The sequence below is a fragment of the Oryzias melastigma genome, linkage group LG14, assembly GCF_002922805.2.
Source record: "Oryzias melastigma strain HK-1 linkage group LG14, ASM292280v2, whole genome shotgun sequence".
Classification (NCBI taxonomy): domain Eukaryota; kingdom Metazoa; phylum Chordata; class Actinopteri; order Beloniformes; family Adrianichthyidae; genus Oryzias; species Oryzias melastigma.
Genome location: NC_050525.1, coordinates 20,384,941 through 20,408,392, shown reverse-complemented (window position 1 = coordinate 20,408,392; position 23,452 = coordinate 20,384,941). Strand labels below are relative to the sequence as shown.

General features: G+C 37.3%; 1 protein-coding gene across 1 annotated transcript in view; it reads right to left on the bottom strand.

Moving 5' to 3' along the window:
* Positions 1–3,411: 3,411 nt before the first annotated feature.
* rad50 (RAD50 homolog, double strand break repair protein) overlaps positions 3,412–23,452 on the bottom strand; it is a 22,153-nt gene continuing 2,112 nt past the window's right edge. Inside the window, exons 4-28 of the mRNA XM_024266047.1 lie at positions 23,122–23,273; positions 22,820–23,005; positions 22,478–22,682; positions 22,198–22,326; positions 21,724–21,889; positions 20,816–20,874; positions 20,534–20,668; positions 20,218–20,424; positions 18,918–19,100; positions 18,675–18,832; positions 18,415–18,590; positions 17,847–18,084; positions 16,610–16,799; positions 16,314–16,440; positions 14,732–14,925; positions 14,448–14,558; positions 14,207–14,299; positions 13,920–14,033; positions 13,531–13,658; positions 13,086–13,187; positions 12,764–12,886; positions 6,701–6,786; positions 6,473–6,615; positions 4,314–4,447; positions 3,412–4,163 (exon numbers count right to left, since the gene is read on the bottom strand). Coding sequence (XP_024121815.1) covers positions 3,980–4,163; positions 4,314–4,447; positions 6,473–6,615; positions 6,701–6,786; positions 12,764–12,886; positions 13,086–13,187; positions 13,531–13,658; positions 13,920–14,033; positions 14,207–14,299; positions 14,448–14,558; positions 14,732–14,925; positions 16,314–16,440; positions 16,610–16,799; positions 17,847–18,084; positions 18,415–18,590; positions 18,675–18,832; positions 18,918–19,100; positions 20,218–20,424; positions 20,534–20,668; positions 20,816–20,874; positions 21,724–21,889; positions 22,198–22,326; positions 22,478–22,682; positions 22,820–23,005; positions 23,122–23,273 — 3,723 coding nt within the window. The 3' untranslated portion in view covers positions 3,412–3,979. The remainder of the gene's footprint in view (positions 4,164–4,313; positions 4,448–6,472; positions 6,616–6,700; positions 6,787–12,763; positions 12,887–13,085; positions 13,188–13,530; positions 13,659–13,919; positions 14,034–14,206; positions 14,300–14,447; positions 14,559–14,731; positions 14,926–16,313; positions 16,441–16,609; positions 16,800–17,846; positions 18,085–18,414; positions 18,591–18,674; positions 18,833–18,917; positions 19,101–20,217; positions 20,425–20,533; positions 20,669–20,815; positions 20,875–21,723; positions 21,890–22,197; positions 22,327–22,477; positions 22,683–22,819; positions 23,006–23,121; positions 23,274–23,452) is intronic.

Here is a 23,452-nt window from a genome sequence, read left to right as displayed (position 1 = left end):
CTGTGAACAACCAGCTTGTTTAGCAATAGCATTTTGTGTCTCTATTAACGGTTTTCTGAACAAGTGTCTTGTTAGCAGATTGTGTAGCTAATTGCTTCAGACTAAGACACCATTTTGAAGCTCAGAAACCCTTTTGCAGGTATTTTGAGATGATTAGCATCAGGTGGCATGCTATGGCCAGTCAGATGTTGCACATTAACTTTTGGTGTGTCTTAAAATGTCATCAACAGACTTGCATCAAGACACAGAACTACTGGCAGAGTTTATGATAGACCCAGAAATGAAGCCCAGACTGCAACAATGACCACTATCTAAAGACCTATGAACTCAGAAATTGTTTTTCAAATGCTATTGTTTTTCAGATGTGAGGGGTACTAGGGGTTTCCAGACAATTTGCAACTGACTCCATCGCTCTGACTCAAATGCTAGACAATTGTTGCAGGTGACTCCACTGAGACAAGATACCGCCATGGACACATGCAGTAGGCACAAGACCATGTGACTTGGAGAATGCAGCAATGGTCTATAGTCTATCATCTGGTCACCTCTCACAGAAATGATGGTTGTCTGTGTTTGATAACGAGGTCAGCAATATAAAAAATTCAACATGGTCCCCAAAATTAGCTTTGGTGGAGGAGGTGCAACAGTCTGGACAGGCATCACCTTCAGTGCAAAACCAACTTGTTTTTTGTAGATGACTCAGTCACCGCATGTTCTTACTTCAGAGACATCATAGAACCCATCACCATCCCCCAATCCCACCAGTACACTCCCAACTTTCAGTTCATGGGTGAAAATGCTCCACCACATGGTGCTAGAATTATCACAGCTCAGCTTTGGGAAGTCAGGGTGCCTCACATGAGATGGTCAGCAATTTCCTTTGACCAGTAGCCCTTAGAGCACAGCTGGGACCAGCTGAAGCAGGTTGGATGATCGTACCCCACCTCCAAGTGGTCTGGCAGAACAGCTTGTGGAAGAGAGGAACGCATTTCCTCAAAACAACATCATGAGGCTAGCGGGGACCATGAAACATGGCTGTCAAGCAGTCATAGGGGCAAAAGGGGGAAATACCAACTACTGACTTGGTCAATTCTCATTATTTGGGGCTTATTTTTTTTATTATTGTTTACATTTTTTGGCTACTAAATATCAAATTAATGAAAATGATTATGATAATTGACGACGAGTAATTTCAAATGGAACTTTCATATATTTAATTAAAATTAAGAGCAAACAATAAAATATTTATGTAAATACAATATTTCCAACTTATAGAGTAGAGTAGAGTTTTTTATTTTTAAAAAATATATTTTTCAAAAAGTTTTTAAACTGAATTTAATTTCTTTGTTTAAATGGTAGGAAGAAACCCATAGTACTTGGTTTATAATTTTGATTAAATTTTTCAGTTTTAGCCATTTTACATAGCATTGAATGTTGCCAAAATTCTTTTACCGTTTTTAATTGTTTTTTTGTGGCAGCACAAGAAAACCAATAGACAGCAATATTTTCTTCCCGAACATAGTGGTAAAAAACAATTTTAATGTTTATTATTAAATCTAAAGATTGTCCTTGGAGTGTAAAGGTTTTGCTTAGATGTTTTATTTAGTCCATAATCATTCAGCGGTTTGAAATATTCTGAAGGTAAAACAAAAAGTTTTGAAACCTATCAATTCTCGAAAATAAAAATGACCAAGCAGTTAAAATTACATTACTATGGAGTCATGAAAGGTCAAAATAAGTAAAAACAAACAAAAAAATATTTTGATGGGCACAAATATTTATTTTTTTTAGTAAATGATTTACTTTGTGTAAAAATTACAATAAATATTGTTCATATATAGGTAAAAAAACATTTAACATGTATATGAATGATGTATTTAAATAAAATAAATAAGTCAATCCGTCTGCTTGTAAAAAAAAGTAGAGATGCTACACAAACTTTGCACTTTTTAAACCAGAAAGCCTCTTTGAAAACATTGGCATTAGAGCCCAATAAGAACAATGTAAATAAAATATTAATCATATAACAAAATAAACAATAGAAAACATGAATTATTTCATATCTCTAATTGAACTGCCCAGTGAATATTACTTTAAAGTACTGACGAAAGAAATAAAAATGTTATTGGGAATTTAAAGGATTATAGGAATCATCAGCTTTCTTCAGGACTCTTCATTTCTTCCATGAGTGTTTCTCTGTCTACTACACTTTTTGAGGAACCCCAGCAGCTCTGGGATTGGCTTTTTGACAGGATTTTCACCCGCCTTCGGTTTCTCTTCACACACGATCTAATGAAAAGACAAAAAAAGGGGGGTTAGGCATTAGGTACAGAATGGTATGCTGCTAATTTCATTCATTCATTCCATGCAAGCCTAACGTCTTAAGACAGAAAATGAAACTGCAGATGGTTTATGCAATTTACACTTTATTTTGGCAAGTTCTTTAAGGAAACTTACATTTTGACTCGTGGTATACGCCACAAGATTTTTCACAATTTTGTGTTCTTGCCGGTCTGCATTGGAAAAGTGCTCATGGTTTTTCAGGATGTGCAAGACTTTGCAGAAAAAGGCATCCTATGAAAAAAGAAACACAACCACATGAATTAACATACACAAATACAGGAAGTTCAATACAGCATCTGGTTTGACGCTGTTTTTTTTTTACATATATTTAAGTAGAGTTAAATTATCAAAGAAAGCTACTTTTTAATTGCACTCTATTTTATTATGTTAATTTCATTTTTAGATGTTTTAGGTAATAAAAAATACATCTTGAGTTATTATAATAAAAAAAAAATTAATCATCGGTGCACCAGATGCTGCATTCATTAGACTGAGGTCTACCACAGAGCATGCTTCATCCTACCTTGCATCCAGCATCAGCCAGGTCCTGAACGTCTTCTACAAAGTATTCCTGCCACAAAGAATACGATTACAGAATGTCTTAAAAAAATCAAAAAGTTTAAACATAAAATTAACCCCACCACCAATGCAAACTATAAAGTAAGTTCTTACATTCATGATGCTGTCATTGTATTTTTCGATATCAGTGATGATGTCCTTGAGGTTCAGATGAAGCTCGTTCTTATGTGGGGCACAGGCTGCCAGGCTGAAGAGCTGCACCACCCCAGAAACCAGCAGAAGTGAAACAATCTCCATAACTCTTGCTTCGTTGGTGGTTGAGGAAACCAGGTGATGATCTTCAAGGGCTTGATGAGCTATCAGCTTGACTGAAACCTCGAGTGAGAGCACTTTTATACTCTGTGTTCACGCCTTTTTCCTCACCACAGACAAAAAAAAAAGTCTGGGTGTGCAAAACCACACACAAAAAAAAGAAAAGAAAAATCACAAAGATAGTGAAATGATTTACCAGGCTCAGTAAGTTTTGACATCAAAACATAAAGCCTGAAGTTTGAAGGAAAACTTTTAATAACAAAACCCGTTTACCGTATATAGAGAGTAAACAATCCACAACACAAATATTTTGTTTTTTGTCGCTTTCAGTCTTTATAACTTGGCAAATATCATATGAACAAATTATTTCTCATATCCAAAAATCAAACATTGTCTTTGATTTGATGTTGGAACACAGATATTAATAAACCACCTTCATCATGCAACTTTTTAATAATATGAAACATGAACTACAAATTTGCCACAGTATAAAGAAGAATCAAAGCTGCACCTCCTAACACATTTGAAATACAACCCGTATTACTTATAAGGCAGCTATTAATACTGCGTATGAATCACAACTGCATTAGTTGATAAATTTAATTTGAAACGATTTGAAAGAGTTTTATTGCAATTCTTTGCTAATTCAACAAGAAGGGTTAATTGTGGTGACAAAAAAATATCACTTTTTTCAGAAACACTTTAAACATCAAGAGCTTTTGATGACAAACTTGTTGAAAACTAATCTGATCCTAAACTTCCGGCTCTTTTATCAAAGTCTTGCAGTGCAATTCTGAGGGAGGGTTCATGACAGTTCACTCAGTGAAGAAATGCTGCACTTGATGATTTCAGAGTTCTGGTCCTGGTTCTTGCGGATGCGGTAGAAATGTTCGATGTAGCTGGACCGTCCCAGCAGCTCCACAAAGTCCTCATCGTGAGTGATGATAAGCAGCTGGAAGTTACGCTGACGCGAACGACTCTTGATGATGCTGAAGATGCAAAGTTGGAAATGACAAAATGTAAATATTTTTAGCTTAATGGATTTAATTAACTTAATTGTACTTTGAGTAAATGAATTTATATAGGAATTAGCTTCAAATGAAGACATGTGTTAAACATTGACTTGTGAGAGTACTCACTGCACAAGTGCATGTGCCAGAGACTCGATGTTTTCTCTGTCCAGGTTGGTGGTGGGCTCATCCAGAGCCAAGATCCCACAGTTTAGGCAGAACGTCTCTGCCAGAGCGAGGCGGATGATCAGCGAGGCTAAAACCTGCACGGGTTCAGCCATCGGGAGGTTAAAACAATTAAAGACAACAAGACTAGAACAGATTAGCTCTGATCTGATAGCTCTCCTGTTGGTAGAACTTAATTTGTGAACCCTTCACCTACTGTATTCAAACCAACAGCATGTAGCACATTTTTGAAAAGGGGTAATAACAATCTGAAGGGATGTCAGAGAAGCTTACATCCTGAAGTTCACGAGGCCTCACTGATGACTCCTAAAAATGCATCCACTTATAGATCCATCATTTCCCTTGTCTGTGCTGGCATCTGGCTCAAAACTGTATGGCTGGATTGCTCCAATATTGCACGTCATTTTTGTTCCATCAGTAATATTAGTTGGAGTTGTGAGTGGTAGAGAGGGTAAACAGATGGATGTCGGGAAATAGGGGCAGGTTTACTCCATGGTGTTACGGCTGTGGCCGTATTTGGTTTTGTGTATTTGTTTTTCTGTCAGAGTGGGACCTCTGTGTTCTGTGGACCTTTGTGTGTCTTTCTCTGTTCATTTGTTCAGGTGCGGTGCTGGAAGGACGTGGCTCCCATTGGACCCAAGCAGGTGGAGCCACCTTTAACAGCTCTGTGTGGACCTCCAGTCCACGAGAAGGGAGTTGGGGTGCAACCATTTCACTGCAGCTTGGCGCTCTTTTCCACCTGTTTTGTTGTTTGTGTTGCATTTTTGTAGTATTTTGTGTTTAGTCCCACTCTGTTCTATAGTGTTTGGCGTTAGTTAATTTAAGTGAAGCTGTAGGGGTGAACTGCTATTTTATTTAGTATTTGTTTTCTCCTGTTTATGTTAGTCCAGAGAGGTTAGTGTTTGTCTTTTTCTATTTTCTTTTGCAGGTAAGCTTCCTGGATTTCAGTTGGGTTAAGGATTGTGTTTGTTATTTTGGCCTAGATTCACCCTGAAGCCTTTTGTTTCACATTTCAGTTTTTGTTTGTTTGAATTCTCGTAAATATATCTGTTATCCTTTTTATGGAGACAATATTTTGGTATTTTTTGTTAGACATTTTTCTTAGTTTACTTTTAGTTATGCTCCTCAATCTCCGAGACAAAATGGGGAGTAACAAACTGGGGGCTCGTCCGGGAAAACCAAAAACACGTCATCTGTCCTGCTCAAAACTCAAGAGACGAATTTCTGGTAAACTACTGCTGTTCTACAGAAACTCGCTTAGAAAAAAGAAATGTATTATAATTATTTTTTGGGGCTAGAATTGTCACAATTTAAAGCAGGGGTCCGGCCCTCCTCCACATTTGGCCCGGCCCATAAAAACTATCAGACCCATTATTTCTTTATTTTTTTTCTCAATCTGGTCGATCGAGACCCACATAGAACGTGACTTTTTATTCCACCCTTCTGCAGTCTGAACAGTGACGGCAGAGAATGGATTATTTTTTTGGTTTAATTAAAAAAAAATAGTATTTTTTTCAGTAAATATTACAGAAATTAATATTTTAGAATATGGTTATTTGTGGATTTCTGGAGAGAATATTTAGGTTCATGCTGTTATTGATACACTTTTTCTGTTAGCTCACAAACTGACCCCGGTCAGAGAAGACAACAGTTGACTATCAGTATCTCCTGATTTAAGGGATACTGCAAACTCTTAAAATAGACCAAAGGTGATCCAAGTGGGTCTTTAAATATGTGGATGCAATTTATAGTTTACAAAAAGATTTTCAGGAATTCAAAATTTGCCTTATTGTGAAAAGTTGCCTTGATAATAATAGGTTACTTTATAAGGTTGTCTACACTCACCATTTTGAAGTCAGATGCCAAAAGGTCAAACACCTCAGTGGTTTCTGAAGCGTTGCTGTCTTGACTCACAAAGGTCTCACTTTTGACATCAAATGTACCACATTCCCCACACTTTTAGTATTAAAAGGTTCCGATTTTCCGGACTAGTACACAGACATTCTTTCAGTACGGCTCTTTCTGTGTTTGTGTTTAGAATTTTTCACTGAGAAACTTTAGCAAACCGACAGACGCTCTAGAGCTCAGACTGAATGCAGCACCTTCTGTCCAGCACTGCAGCGTCCTCTCATGTCCAGAGCGGTGTCTCCTTTCACCATCACCACTCTGTAGTTGTAGACTCTTCTCTTCACTCCGGCAGAAGCGTTTTCATCCACATCAGATCTGATCTCCACATACTCAATATCTGAAACACAGGAGTCAGACGAAAGTGAAAATAAAGTTTAAATATTTATATGCAAAATCCATAAGTTTAATGTTTAGGGGAGCACCTTGGCCCCTGTATGTGCTGCGCCACAGGTCTCTTATTATCTTATTAATCTCATCCATCTTCATGCTATGGAATTTCATGATGGTTCTGTGGAAAACAAAGAGAAATCCATGATTTTTGTTGTTTAAATCATCCTTATTTAAAGTACTACTTCTCATATTTTAAAAACAATGTAAAACTTTGCATCATATTAAAAAAAAACAAAAAAAAACCTTAGTACAAATAAGAACTAAGTTCCAGTTTGCAGCCTGGTAACTAAATGGAAACAAGTCTGGCTTAGCTTAATCCACTGAACACTGATTATTGACAAGATATGTGGCTAAGAAAGATGTATGGACAAGACACTGAAATAGATTTCCTGTTTTCTAAGAAGCATTTTGTCTAAAATCTAGCCAAAGGGTGAAAAAAAGATATGTGGTATGAAATGCAAGACCGTACAAGGCATACATGGAGGATGCTGCACCACAAAACCTGACGGAGAATTGCAGCCGTTATCCATTAATCTGACATACAGCGTCCTATATGCGCAAATGCTTAGTTAACAGATGCGAGGAATGACTAGACCTTCACACCGCAAAGGCACGAGCATTCCAAAAAAAAAGCAAAATATATTACAACACTATTAAGCCCTGTGCATGACACAGATTAGGATTTTCAAGGTCCTTAGCCATTTTAGTGCACATAATACTCTAATAAATTAAAAACAGGTTTCATGCAACCTAAAAGTACCGCAGTACCTCTAAAGACCACTGGAGGGTGGTTTCAGAAGAGAGCAATCTCCTTTGACTCCCATATCAAAAAGTCAAATTTCACACCAAAAAGTTTCAAAACCTTTTCAATTGCTTATTGCTTTTAAGGTTTAAAGAGAGATGATTTTATTTAAATCCGTTTTTATTTAATTAAAAGTTACTTTATTTGCATTGTTGATATAGTATTTTGACAGAGAAGCATGTTAGATCAGTGCAGGACATGAGGGCTGTAAGACAGTGGTGAGGTGTGCAGTTGGGATAATGGATGAGTTCAAGGTGGAGGTGGGATTACATTAGAGATTCCTTCCTTAGACTCTGAAAAATCTTTTTTTCGCATACCTCCAGTGGTCTTGCCAACTCAGAAAAAGGTGTAATCTGCTTCTTGGATCTGTCCCTGAGCCTCCAGACGTGTTTCCTGAAGCAATCTCAACACCTGACAACTTCAGTTCCCTTGCAATCAATGCAGTTCTTCGTTCAGGTCGACTGTTATCTAGCATGGTATGTACGTTCCATGTTGGAATGGTCATTTTCTTTGATTTAGAGGTTCTTGCCTGAAAAGGCCTGACTGGACACATTCAGCCAGCTGCCGACGCATACACTATCGTCACAGGACTTTCTCTACACTCAAAACAGAAACGGCGTGCACGGTATTAAAGCCAGTTGGTGTTGTGCCTGCACCCGACTGCATCTCTGGTCATCAATGCCTGATACAATGTAGTGCACGGAAGTAAAACATTAAAGTCCAAAGTTTTCATCCACTTCGTTTTTTGTATCAATGGACAACATATAGCAGTGACAGTGGAGTGCTTTAAGTATTTATTTCTTTTAGTGACTTTTTTTAAAAAGGCTGTTTTTATTTTGATAATATTTAGGAGAGATTAGAAAATGATACACAAAGGATACACAAAATTACATGTTCTCATAAGTTGACCTTTGACATTGTGTCACGTTTTCACCCTTTGAAACAGTAGTAACACTTAAGCATTTTGGTTTCTTTTCGGAGACACTGCTTCATTTCAGGTTTTTGGTGGATTCTCAGATCAACACATCTTAACCCTGAAGAGCATTTCTGTGTATTCTGCAGACACACTGACACAGATGTGTGGTGAACGGATGGAAGGCTTTTTTTCAATCTTGATAACTGCAAAAAGTGATAACTCACATACATGGGTAAATGATGATTCAGCATTCACAGATGCTATCACCTGTCAATCTGTGAGAACCATTCATTTGCCAGTGAATTCTGAGGTATTTTAATTTGTGCTTTTTATGTGAAATGTTTGAGGTGTACAACAGCACTTTGAAAACATGTATAACAAATACTGTACTTTGGTATTTTCTGCATTAACAAATAATGTGCTATACAGAAGCAATTAAACAAAGTCTGTGAAGTTGCAACAAAAAGTGGCTTTCAGTTATTTACAACACAAATATTTAGACCTGACTAGTCTCAGGTGTTAACTAGTTTAATCAAAATACAAAAAAAACAAAGTCAAAGAAATGACCCCTTTACAGTGGATGACAATAAAAACGTCATAGCAAAGCCTTTGATGTAAGACACTTTGAAGTAAGGCCACAAGATTACTAGAAGTCCCAGAGAAAGCACTGAAGAAGTTTAGATGTAAAACACACAAAGAAAATGTATTCCAGAGCAATTTAGGCTTTTGGACAAATACATCAAGTAAAATCTGATATGAGTTCAAACAGTGCAGATGTTTCCATATTTAACATGACCATAATTTGTAGAAGCTATCCTCTCTTTAACTTCTGCAAAAAATTGTGTCCCAAATTTGCTGAAACTGTACCCTTTATTCTCATGTTCTGACCAAAAAGTTCAATTTTGACCTCATTGGTCCATTGAACTTGTTTCCAAAACATGTTTATATGTTCATTGGCGAACTTTGAACACTAAACATTGTGATGAGGATGTAAAAGAGGGTTTTGTTCAGATGATTCGTCCATGAAGACCAGGTTTGTACAAGTATCTTGACAGTAGAACGTTGTACTAGGTCTTTCTGCAGGGATTGTGCAGTCAAACGTGGGTGTTGACTTTCAGCTGCTCTGTCTGAGATTTTTCTTGGTCTTCCAGATCTTTAACTTCCACTGCTCCTCCTAACTGTTATTTCTTATTTACCTTCGACACAGAGGATATTGGCGTCTTTGCTATCTTCTTATAGCCTTCTCATGCTTTGTGAGCATAGACTATTTTCAGTTTCAGTGCTCTAGACAACTACTTGGAAGAACCCACAATGCTGATTGATGGGCCAAGGTCAGATGACTCAGACCATTTAAAATCTATGAGATTGAAATCACCTGGTCTTTGCAAACGATGATGGTGAACATTCTAAAGGGGGACGGTGCATACTATAAATTCTGCAGGGTGACCAAACTTTTGCACACGCCTTTATTTAGTTTTCTGTTATTTTAAAAAGGTAAATGATGGAAACAACACATTTTTGACATATTGAAAGAAAATATCATCTGTAATCTGATACTTTAGAAGATTTTCCATATTTTCTTGGCTTTTTGATGCACAATATGTAACCGTTTTACCTGGGGTGCCCAAACTTTCAATCCCCACTGTAGGTTTAGTATTTGCAGTATCTTGTTTTTGATTTTTTAGGGTGGGGAGTTATGAACAAAACATTAATCTGGGTACATCAGAGACTTTTCATCACTCTACAGTACCAGCAATGGTGAAGCTTAGGAGAAAAGAGTGGCAAATATGAAAATGAAACATTGGAATTTTTGCTTTTTCTTTAGAAAAACTGTTTAGCTTTTTAAATTCAGAATAAAATACAGATTCAAGTCATGTTATTTTAGTGTTTTAAACATTAAAAATGGCAGAAATTCACTTAGAGCATAGTTGTTAGTAACTATTTACTGCATCCTGATTTTAAATTTCCACACTGCTCTACAACTTCTCGAGTTTTAAAATCTAAAGTGTCAAAAATCAGCATTTAAGAAAATACTTTCCGTTTGAGTCACTTGACATGCTTCCAAATAAGTGCTTAAGAGTTTGTGGTGTCTCCCCTCTAACACTTTTGAGAAATCCGTTTCCCACACAAACAGACAGACAAAGAACTCGTCAAACTGTGACATAGAAGCGGTTTTCACCCAGATCTTGATCAGATTGTCTGATAGAGAGATTATTGTGTGCAGCACTTGACCTCATCTTGCTCAAAAGACTTGCCGCGTTCAGGTCATTAAAGGCTTTGATCTCTGTCAAAGAAAAAACTAACAACACCAAACTAAAATTTAGTATTTCTTGACGTGCAGATCAAACGGTTTAGTTATCAAAAGGTTATTCTCCAACAAAGGAAAAAATTATGGTTTGGCCAAAAGACCATGGCAGCGGTAGGGCGGTTGACCTCTGATCGGAAGATTGCGGGTTTGATTCCCGCCTTGCCCACCCATGTGTCGAAGTGTCCTTGCGCAAGACACTGATCCCCACATTGCCTCTGGTGGAAGGCTGGTGCCATTGACTGTATAAGGGAATGCATTACCTTCGGCCCTCGTGAAATCAGGCCAGAACTTCGCCGTCACTTCCTGATGTGCCTACCGCTATATTGCAGCCGATTGCCGCCCTTCAAAAGCGATTAGTCCGAGTCGAGTCTAGTTTTTAAAGGAATTACTGTTGCCAATGACGGGTGAGTTTGTTCCGACTTGTCCACACCCTTTCACTAAAAGGGGCTCGAGGAAATCTATAAATCAAATGTTCGAGGCGGGGCCAGCGGGCACCATATGCTTTTACTGAGGCATCTGATTGGTTTATAACTTGAATAACTTGCAATAATGAAAAAATATCTTTAAAAAAATAGGATTAGAAAGAACTTACAAAAAAGAAATCATCACAGCAAAAATGGTCATTTTGACAAATAAAATGACTGAGAAAATACTGCCTATTTCTCAATGGAAGTTTATGGGATTTTGGCCTTCTTGGTACTTCCTATTCAGAACACAAAAAGGGAGGGGTTGCTCAGTCCAGTCTCTACTATACAGTAAATGGTTGACACCAGTATTCACCATCAGTGTGTGAATGGGTGAATAGGACTGTGACTGTAAAGTGCTTTGAGTCTTCAAGGAAGGTAGAAAAGCGCTAAACAAGAATACACCATTTACCAAGAGCAAACGTTAGCCAAACACTAACGAGGTTAGCTTATGTTATGCAAAAATTATGGTTGTGGAGAGGATTTAGTGGGAGAATCTGTAGTATGATGTAACCCCTGCACCGGGACCCGTGATTGGAATGAATAAAGTAATCTACTCTATATGATGAAAACAGCCAGCTCTAGGGCTGGGAATCACTGGGTACCTCACGATATCGATGATATAGCAATACTGCGAAAATTGGTAAAAATTGTATTTAACAACTCACATTATGTAGAAGAAAACATCTTTTTGGGGAGAATTTTACCTTAAATCATAATAAACAACTTGTGTCTTATTTTGTTCAACAAATAATAGACACTTTTGTGTAAATTAGTAATACTATGTTTCTGACGGGCATTGACACCAATTAAATTAGAATTATTTTGGAAAATTCAGTGTTATCAATAGTAAACATGAACAGCAGTGCAACTACTTAGTGCACAATTGTTGTAAACAACAGAACAGAAATTAAACCATTCAAGTAACTGTCAGGTACATTGTTGCTCACGACAACCAGTCTTGCAAAGTGCGCCCCCTATCTATCTCCAAAGGAACTTCTTACCAGAGGATGACGAATATAAAGTTTTACAGACTCCTCAGGCAAAAATAAAAGATCGATACTTGGTGAGAACTCATCGAGAATCAATCGCAGGGCGAAATGTCGCGATAGATCGCAATATTAACATTTTGGCACACCCCTAGCCAGCACTCCCCAAAAAAAAGAATTGGAGTTCACCCCAAACGTCCAAAAATTACCTAGAGGAGGCTCGAACCATACGTAGATTTATGACGAGTTGGGAGTAAGAATGTGTTGATCAAGTGGGGAGGCATTTGGTCCCATTTCCATTGACTTTGATATGACTAGGCCTAGATTTGAACTCATAACCTTCCAGTCTCAGCATGGACACTCTACCCCGAGACTGCAAACTAGAAAAGTAATTATGCCAAAAAATAATAAATCAAATAAATCTGAACTTGATATAGTACTGAAAACTAAAGACACAGTACCGTTTTTTTAACCAAATAATTCAGTGAGACTCGGCTCTTTTCACTCTCATCCTAGTGTACACTCCTAACCGAGAGCTGCTCTGTACAGCAGCTCCACCTGTTGGACTGAGATTGTTTCTCACATATCGATAGAGTGTGTAAAATTCCTGACTTACTGATCCAGGGCTTTGTAGTAAAGGTTCAGGTCATTGATCACCAGCTCTGTGGTCCTCATAGTGATCATCTTATTCTTGTATCGCTCATCTGCTTTGTCGTACTGGTCTTCACGCAGCTCTTTTCTGCAAAAGTCAATAACAAGATGAAACTTTTTCACTTTATTTTTTTTTGTGCAGGTTTATTTTAAAGCTTTGTACTTAATTTCACACCACTGAGACAAATCCTGACAATTTTTTTAAACAAATTTCAGTTGTGGGTTTTATATGAACAAATGAATGATGATTCTGTTAGTAAAAAGGTTGCAGCACCATCAAGTTTCACCTGTAATGAAGTATCTCATCTTCAAAGCCTTTCTGGCGGCCCAGTGCAATGCTGCGGTTCTTCTTTAAATCCTCTAGTTTGCGTTCCACATCCCGACGTTCTCTGTAAGACACCATAGACATGACATTTGAACCCTTTTACACCACAGTGTTGACATTTTTTCAACTACCATAACTCTACAACTGCTTACTGGTACACAAATAAAGTAATTCTAGTGGAATTTTCACTCAAACACAGAAATGTCATTTATAGTTATGAAGTGTTTCACATTGATCTCATAAACGTTTGAATGGTATGTCAAATACCGTTTTATTTAGGTGTCACCGGCAACTTTTCCAATGTTAAAGGGTTACACAGTCAAGACCTTTGATGTCACATTAAAAGACTAAGAAAGAGTTTGCACAGGGTAACATAAGAGTTTCAAGATAATGTTCAAAACTCTTACTGGCGCAGTTGGGTGACTTGCATGTTGCCGATGTCTTTCAGAAGAGCCTCACGTTTTGCCACAACCTCCCGCAGCTCCTCTTCACGCTTCCTGAGAGTCAGATTGTCCTGCAGCAGACGCTCTTGGACCTGAGAAATGTTCAACATATTAAAAACTAAAACTGATTTGAGGTCAAGAGTCAAAATGTAGGTAAGGAGTCACTTTATTTACTGATTTTTCTTTTTTATTTTATTTTTACAGAATTGTGATTTAATTTATATAATATTAAACCATCAAATATTTGTCTTTGATTTTATAGATCCTCACAAATGCAACTATTCTTCTCTTTTTCATAATTTCTTTAATTCAACCTTGACATTTTAAAAGGACAACTGGAAAACAGCGAGTACCTTTTGAGTATCAATGTCTTGGCGAATGTTCCCCATTTCCTTGTTGATTCTCTCTTTCTGCTTCTCCGCCTCGTGAAGTTGAGTGTTTGTTTCTTGGAGCTCAGACTCTTTTTGCTGCAAAGATTTAAGAACTTTTTTAAAATAAACTATGAAAAATGTCAGATTAAAGAAAAGAAAACTTGTTGGCTTAGGTTGTACATTTTTACACTTCACAATATCCAAAATAAAAGTCGGTTCATGTTCAAAAAGTGGAAAAACATTGAGATATTTATTAGAAGATACATTACTTCTTTGTATTGATCCTTTCCTTCGCTGACGTACTTATTGATTTCTCGTTCCAAAGAGGTGATCGCCTTTACTTTCTCAATAATAGCATTGACCTGTCAACCCCAGAAAATGTTCAAGGACAAACTCAGAGAATAAAACTCCAAAACGATAAATTACAGCTATAATCTTAACTTCCAGAAACTCAAACCATAAATAGAATTTATTGTTTAAAGTTTTTGACCCAGGATTAGGGTTTTTTACCTTCTCGCGTCCTTCATCTTGCTTCTGCTTTTTGAGTTCCATCAAAGATTGCTTTTCCTGCTGCAGTTTCTCCAAAGCTGCAGTCAGAGGAGCTAACTGCTCCTTTGACTCCTGAGTGAATAAAGTGGATGGAGAAATTACAAATTTCTACTTAATATTTATCTGTAACACAACATACATCTTTAAAATCTGCCATCTGAAGTACAACTTATTAATGACTAAGAATTGTTACATGGATGAAACATTAAAAACAATCAATCTAAAGATGAAAACTGCCGTTTTACCCTGATATCCCTGGTTAGAGTCTGTATCTCAGTGGTGGACTCCACACACTGCTCCTCCAGCTGCTGCTGTTTCTGCATGTCACTACTCAGCTGGAGCTTCTCTGCCTTCCTCTCATTTACTTCACTTTTCAGCATCTGAATCTGGTCCTGTTGACTCTGGATGAGGTTACGCTTCAGATCCATTTTGCTGGAAACTGAAACGATAAAAAAGGGATACAAAAGGCGAACAAAGCTGATCATTTTTCTTGGCAAAACTGGTAAAAATCATCTGAAACGGTTGTCTTGATGTCAAAGGTCACACTTCGGACACAATAAAAGCTTTAAGTTGTACTCCGATCATATCTTGATCTATTTTAAGCACGTTTCTAGTGGTCTTTTTTATGCTAGCCAAAAAGTAAAAACCTGCGTCATTTTCTGGGACATAGTTTCTGTGGCAGGAGTTCATCAAAAGTTTACCATTTCCTATGATTAACTTTTTTAACTCTCTCCTGCTAGCTTACAGAACAGGGTGAGACTGACAAGGAAAACAGAACATGACACAACTGAGGCATGGATCATGACAGTACCCCTCCCCTAAAGGGCAGATCCTTGGTCAAGAAAAACGAAAACAAACATGGATCTATTTGTCTGCAAGTGTGTGCATTAGAATAGAGCGGAGCAGGGAGTTTGTGAAGAGCCATCATACATAAAAGCTTTTTTTGTCTCTTCCTGATTCACAACAATTTGAATATACTCAGAATTGAACTGAAAATACTCAGACATGCAATTTTTATCTTAATTTTCTATGTCTGTTCTATAACATGAAAAAAATGCTACAGATACATGCTAAACACTGTTTGAGGTAACTCCACTAACTATTAATGGAACTTCCTTACATTTCACCTTCATTTAATTTGAAAAGTACTAAAACTTTTGATTTTGATTAAGAACGGCTGTGACAAAGAACAGTAGCAGTGAACCCCTTCACCTCCCCACAGAAATCAGATATATTTAAACTGTCTTCTAAAATTCTGCTCTATGTGGTTCAGTCTATTATCTGATTTAATATGGAGAAGATGTGAAATGACTCAAGTTTAGAAACTTCCTCTGACTCTCAAAACTGATCTGTTCTTGGGAAAACATTGTACAGATAGTCATAACGCTAGCTTTGTTAATGTGGAAACTAATGTTTCCATACAACATTCAATGTAGCTGTACCCTTTTTTTTCCCAAAAGAAGGGAAAAAATTGCAAAAGGCTTGAATGTGAAGCACTTCCTATACAAGGAAGTGTAGAATCTTCTGAACATTAAGCTGCTGTTCCTTGTGTTACTTTTTTAGACGTAAAACTACAAAATAAAATTATTGAAATGAGGAAGAATTTCGCAGAATGTTGGCTTCATGGGAGAAAATCTATGTATTAATTTGATATGTAATTTTTGAATAAAAGGCAACAGATTGTTCTATTCACATACTGAAAAATTGGGTTTAGTTAAGTTTTTAACATAAAACATTTAATAAATAAACTGTGTGACTGAATTTCATTGTCATTTCAGCTACACATTTTTATTCTGGATGTGACAAAAAGACTTGTGTAAACCTTACTGGTGTCAAGCTTGTGTTGAGTCTCCTGTTTCTCCTGACTGACTTGCTGGATGGTTCTGTTCAGGTCCACCCCATGGAGTTTGGCTGCTTGCTGAGCCATTTTTCTCTCTACTTCTCTAAGATCCATCTGGGAATAAAATAATTTTTGTGGTAAAGTAGGACAGAAGAAATGATGACATGATTAACAAACTAAGATATGTCTCAGAAACATAATACGTGAAAGAACAAAATGTCGTGGGACATCCCGACAAGAATGAGGTCAGAGGGTTCAGATTGTGCAGACGGGAAGGCGGTACCATGTATCTGTCCATCAGAGAAATGTCCTGAAGGCAGGACTTGGCCGTATCCTCCTCAGACATCAATCTACTCAGAAGACTCTCCTGTTTCTCCACGTCTGTCTTGAGCCTCTCGATTTCTCTGTTCACAGTCTGCAGGCGGTTTTTTAATTCAGGAAGCTCCTTTTCCTGCACTTGTACAATAGACTGCCTGAAAGACAAGAAAGTGGTTTATTTGTTTGCATGTTTGACTCATTTTATGTAGAGAGACACATTAAGGTGTTTTTCTAAACTTAAAATGAAATGTAATTTGTATTTTATTGTGTTATTTTATTTAATATTTAATTGCGTTTGAATATCTGTAACTGTTCAGATTGATTCTAAGAGGCAGAACATATGAGAAAACCTATTGAACAGAAGATGAAACATCTTTAAACAAAAAAAAACTAAGACCCTTTTCAGAAGCCTTTTTTTTGCTATGGAAACATCCTGAATGAATGAGAGTCCTCACAGATATCTAGCGCCATCTAGTGGAGTCGTAGTGTCGTTGCTTTACATTAAGAAAGTGAAAGAAACAAATATCGACAGAACAATCTTGAACTAATTTATATAAAACATTTAAAATGCATTTCTGGACATATTTTAAACATTCATATGGCTTCAAACAGCTTACAAAATAAAATTATATTTTTCTCATTTATTTGTTAAATTGTACAAATAAAATACTAATAGAAAAAAATGTACCATCTACTTCCTAACAGGCTAAAACAAAATAAAGATGCAAATTCTGAAAAGAAATTGACTGTGATGATTTCAAATTGTGAATTTAATTCAGGATAACCACAAATAACTCATCTCAAATTGTTTTTTTTCTCAAAGAAGTTCCGGTTTGAATGAGCAGAACTTTTATGTCTAAATTATGTGCTACTGTTGAGCGATATAAAACAAATTGTTACTTTTTTCTGCCATTCTACATATTTGGAAATGTACCTGCAAAAAAAGATTTTAATTTCAGACTACAACTTGTGTAAAAGATATTATGAAAACACTTGTGGTTATTTATTTTTACTCATTGTTTCCTATACACTAAATATTTTAGCATTCTTATTAAATTCCACTCTTCCAACATTTTTTTTTTATGGATTTAGCACCAAAATCAATAAACTGAAACTTTACTAATTGCCAGAACTTTACACTGATTGCATAAGACAAGGACAAAAAGCCTTAAAGATTCAATGTGTAGAAACGTGGAACGCACCGTACAGGCCTGAGGGCCATCATCTCATCTCTCTTTCTTTCCTTTCTCTTCAGGTCCTGCTCTGTGTTTTTCAGTTTGTCCGGCACCAAGCGAAGCTTAGACTGCATGTCGTCGATGACGTCCTGGAGATCGGACTCGGAGGGAAAGGTTCGCTGGCAGACGGGGCAGCAGGGCTCCCTCTCCTCTGTCAACTGACTGATGAATTGGGTGTAGACTGCAGTTGCTCCGGCTAACATGGCTTTGCAGAAAAGATGTTAACACATCAAAAGTCAGTCAGGAGGTACGTGTCACAGCTTTATCTCAGGTATTTTTTGTGTTTTAATTCTCCGTTTAAAGACCTATTCAGATGAAAATTGTGTTTTTACTCACAATGGAGGACACATATAAAGAAATTTAAGAGTACAATTGCAAATTTTATTTTATTTTGGCTAAAAACGGCGTAATCATAATTAAAAGACCACGTAGAACACTTTCAAGAGACGATCAGAGTGAGACTTCAAAGGTCTTCAACAGGATTACAGATCACCTAATCTGACGAGACCCTTTATTCTGGATTAGAGTAGATTACCTCTCTGCTTAGAAACTTTCTCAAGATCTTCCTGCAGTTTTCCCAGGTCCTGCTCCAGATCCTGGCTCCCACACACATTAAAGAACTTCTCCTCGTCGCTGGTTAACTGCTGCTCCTTCTTACGCAGCTCTGCAGCAGTATGGCTTTTGTTCTGCTCACTAGATGCTAAATCCTTGCTGAGATTTATCCAAAAAGAAAGAAAGAGTTGTCAGTGACAAAGAAATAAAAAACAGACTTATGTTTGTTTGGATCTAACCTACTTGAGTTTTGCCAGTCTGTCTCTGGTGCTGTTGATCTCCTTTGACTTGGAATAGAGCCAGTCCTCCAGCTCTCTCTTGTTGGGAAAGTGACCCAGAAGCGTTACGAGATCCTCATTGTGACGAGATTTGATTTTCCGTATTTGCTCCTCTTTGTCCAACTGGAAAAAAAAGAAATATTTTTGTAAATGGTTTAATCTAAAGAAATAACACTAACATTTGAGTTAGAATGACACTGAGTCGTACCTTGTCTCTTTTTAACATCTCCATCTGTGTGCGAGCAGTTGTGTGCGCGTTTAGAGTCTGCATCTCCTGGTCGAGCTGCCTCTGTGTGCGATCCAGCTCACTCTTCTCCCTCTGGAGTTCCTCGACCTCCGTCTTCAGCTCCTCCACATTGGAGCTCTGAACTGCACTCTGCAGATCGTGCTCCTGATGATTAAGAAAAAGAACAATAACAATTAAACATTAAAAGAAGGTACTTTCAAAAAGGGACCAATAGATGAATGTTATCAGCTAACAGAGTAAATGTTTTACCTAAATCCTCATTGTTATAATTGTCAAATAAAAAAGATATTTTATTCATTAAGAAAGAGCGAAATTTCATAATAAGATTTTGGCAAAAATCAAGAAAAATATAAGAAAGGTAAAAATGTACATTCAATCATGTTTGGGATTAACTCCTTGGTTAACTCCTTAAGTTCAGCAAACGCAAAATGAATATTTAAATTAATTTCCTAAGGAAAGTGTTCGATTGATCATGGGGTGTGGAAAATACAAAAAAAATGTGTAAATAGTATTTTGTACTATTTTAAATTATATATATTTTTTCCTTATACACAAAAAAGATATGAGTTACAGATAAAGAATATGCATGCACATATCCTAAATTAAGCATGCACAAATCAAGAATACACAAGCACAAATCCTAATTTGTGAACAAATCAAGAATTATGCCGTAGCAAACCGAAGTGAGTCTATTTTCTCTACATACACAGGAGCTTGAGAATGCTCTCACAACCACAGAGAAGATTTCACGAGCGCGCATGAGTAGAGCAAAGGTGCATAGAGAATGCCCTGCACCCGTGAAATGTATATTGCATGCATGGAGTTTGATCAACGCTCATGGGAGTTTTGAAAGAAGTTTAATGGTATAGGGGGAGTTTATTGCAGCATTTTTTTGTCTTCTTCAGACTCAAATTGATTTGAATAAATAAAAACCTCAGAAATTAAATTTTGAGCTTAATTTTCTTTAAACAGGTCCTCCATTATAAAAAAAAGTCACAATAAAATGTTAAAAACACCACAAACATGATTTTCATCAGAGTGGGTCTTTGAGTTGTTAATTAAAATGTAGTGTAAAAACATGTATTTTTCCTGTTAGTACAGAACCATTGACAAATATGAGAAAACTCTTGATATGATTTTTAAATTACAACTTTAAAATATTAAGACTTCTTAATTTTGCTCCAGATGTCAATTTCTTATCACTCCATACAAACCCTTAGTATTTGAGCACGTTTCTGTCAGTATTCGATCATCTTCTTACCGCTTTCGTTAACTCATTATCCAGCTCCTGCAGCCGCGTGGACGAACCCTCGAGTCTCTGCAGGTCTGCCCTGATGCTCCTCAGTTCCTGTTGCTTCTTGGCCTGCATGTCTCTCTTCAACTCCACGGTTCTCTCCAGGCCAGTCTTCTTGTCCCTCATGTCATCGATGGCCTTCTGCTTTTGTTGCTCTTTTTCCTGCAAATCCGCCTAGACGGACAAAGCAGACGACGTCAGCAGCTGTCGCTCCATGACTTTCTGTCTTCTTTACAGAAAGTTCTTTGGCCGTTTTTTTCTTATTATTATTTTTGCTTCTTACCAGAACTTGACTGAACGTCTCTTTCTCCTGCTCCAGTCTCTGAGTTACATGTCGGTGAAAACTCTCGAGCTGCACAGCAGTGAAGGGGGATCGGTCGTACCCCTCCATCTCCAGATACGATGACAAAGAGCGAACCTGAACAGCAGAAACGAACCAGATATAAATTTTCTAATAACAAGAAGGAATGTTACATAACCCCACATTGTAAACCTCAGTAGTTTAATGTATCCCTGATATCTTTTGCTTGTATTTCCTCCCAATCTCCCCTCTCTTCAGTCTCACCTGAGTGTCACGGTTCTTGATATACTGCATTTGGCGATCGGCTTCCAGCTGTAGGCGACCTGAAAATCATAGGTTGACTTTTTTGTTGTACATAGATTTGAAAATCTTTCAATAACAATGCATATTTAACTCTAAATCATTAACTTTATATGAGACCTGGACTGAGTGACCCCTGGTGTTCCAAACAGGAAGTACTCACCGACTCCAAGAAGCTAAAATCCTCGATTTCCATTGAGAAATAAACAGCTATTACTCAGTTATTATATTTGTCAGAGGAAACAGTCTTGCTCTGCTACCTGTTTTTAACACGTTCTTGTTAATTCTGTTTATTTTTTTCTTTGTTGCAAGTTATTCAAGTTATAAACTGATCAACCAGATGCCTCAGTAATAGTGCGTGGCGTCCGCTGACCCCACATCAAATGTTTGAAACCTTTGACAGGTTTTAATGAGTGATAAGGATGTGGACTTCCAACAAGCTCACTCCTGATTGGTGAGAGTGGTTGCCATAGAGATGTTGACTCAGACCAACTTGGAGCAACCCCTGCTAAGTGGTGTCGTCTGGCTCAAACATGGCAGCAAAACGGCGACTGAATTGACTTTGTAAACAATTTTCATTGCGTGGCATCACACTAAGCTTTCATATACAGTCAATGCTCTAAAATTTCTATGAACTAAAACTCAAATTAGCCTTAATTTGCTAATTCTAGCATTGCAGTCATGTCAAAACCGAATCTAAACAATATGAACAGAAATTTGTAAGAAGCTTCAGCTGAATCAACCAATCACAGTGAAGATAGAGACTGTGTCGAGATTTTTATTCAGTAACCCTATAAATGTAACATAAGTGTTGTTTAACCTACAGAAAACCCTCCATTATTAACCAGCTTCCTTTCAGGCGTTCACAGTACCTTGTTCCACCAGGAGATCCGCTCTGACCCGATTGAGCTTCTGACACTCTCTGCCGGCTCTCTCCAGCTCTTTCTGACAGTCTGTCAGCCTGCGCTCTTTGTCCTTCACAGTCCTCTGGTGGTTCTGGTAAACATCCTGAAGCTCCTGATCTGAACCCTGAAACACCTGCAGCACGCATGAGAAAGCACACGCTCACATCTTTTAACAGTCTGACACCAGTTTTTAAAAAGTAAAACATATGATTTCTTTATGGTAATGAATTAAAATAAAAAATAACTGGATTTTATTGTATGATTTAGAACAGAGAATGTTAACAATAAACCAAACACATTTCAGATCTTTACATTCTTATTTTTACTGCAGAATTAAAGTGATTTGGAATATTCGACACCTTGATGCTACATAAATCTCTATAAATTGTAGTGAGGAAAAAAATAGATTGTAAGAATTTCAGATATTAGTTATGGAATTACCTGCTCCATTGTTTCTAGCAGCTCCTTGTTGTCCTGTTCCATTTGTTTTTTTCTGCTCTCCAGCAACTTTATGTCACTATCCAGTCTGATCACTTTCCCAAGCTTGAGGTCAATTTCATTCATGCGACTCTGCAATAATCACATATTGTTGTTCAATTAGAAACAGCAAAAAAAAGTATGAATTAGAGGCTAAAAACACAATTTTCTTGTGCTCCCTTTCTCTCACAGAGTTATTACTCACAATATATACAGTCAATAACAATATGTACAATCAACAGACCTCAAGTGGGTCAATCTGGCCATCTATCTGCTGAACGCTGTCTTTAGACGCCATCAGCTGAGCTTCCTTTTTCGCCACAGTCTCTCGGATTTGCTGAGCCTTCTCCTTGTTCTCCTTCAGGTAGCGCAGCTCCACCTGACACTCCTTCACCGTTAAGCTCTGCTTGAGGCGCAGCTGGCGCATCGTTTCCAGAGCTTTAATATACCTGGAAATAAAAAATAAAGCATTCCAATAAAACACCTGCTCTGGAATTTTTTTACTAAAGTAGAAGTTTTACCGTTAATAACAAGAGTCAAGGGGATTTATTTCAAAAACTTATTATAAAAAAAAAGAGAAATTTACTTTGTTGCAGCAAAGATGGAGTCAAATTTGTCTTTTAGTGCCTTGCCCTCACTAAGTGGCCAGTTTGACTCTTCTTGGTGGCAGAAAATGACATGGTTCAGCACTGGCTTTGATACCCCCAGTGCAGAAATCATCTCTCTGTCCAGTTCACCACACTTTGAGGACAAGCTCACTTTCTCCCCGTCTCTGAGTGAATCATAAAAAGAATGACACGTGAATTAAAGCATCATAAAACATTGAAAGCAACCACTTGAGTTAAAATTTAACCAAATGTTTGACAAAGGAACGGCACAGTGGCTTACTTCATTCTGGTAATGACCTGCTCTAGGCTTTTAAAGGAGTAGTTTTTTGCTTTCTGTGTGCAGGACATGGAGCGTTGGACGCTGACTTTCTCTCCAGTAACGTCTGTGAATAGGAGTCGAATCTGAGCGCGTACATCTGTCTCATGGGCATCCTGAAATGACAAGATTGTAGACATTTTTTACACCTTAGCCAGACAACAACTTTCATTATAAAAATAAATAAATAAATAAAAATAAAAAATAAAGAAAGTGACTATTTGCATGTAACTTTCTAAATACGTGCGGCTGGTTCTGAACTGTTTTCCTGGCCACACCAAGTAAAGGTTAAAGT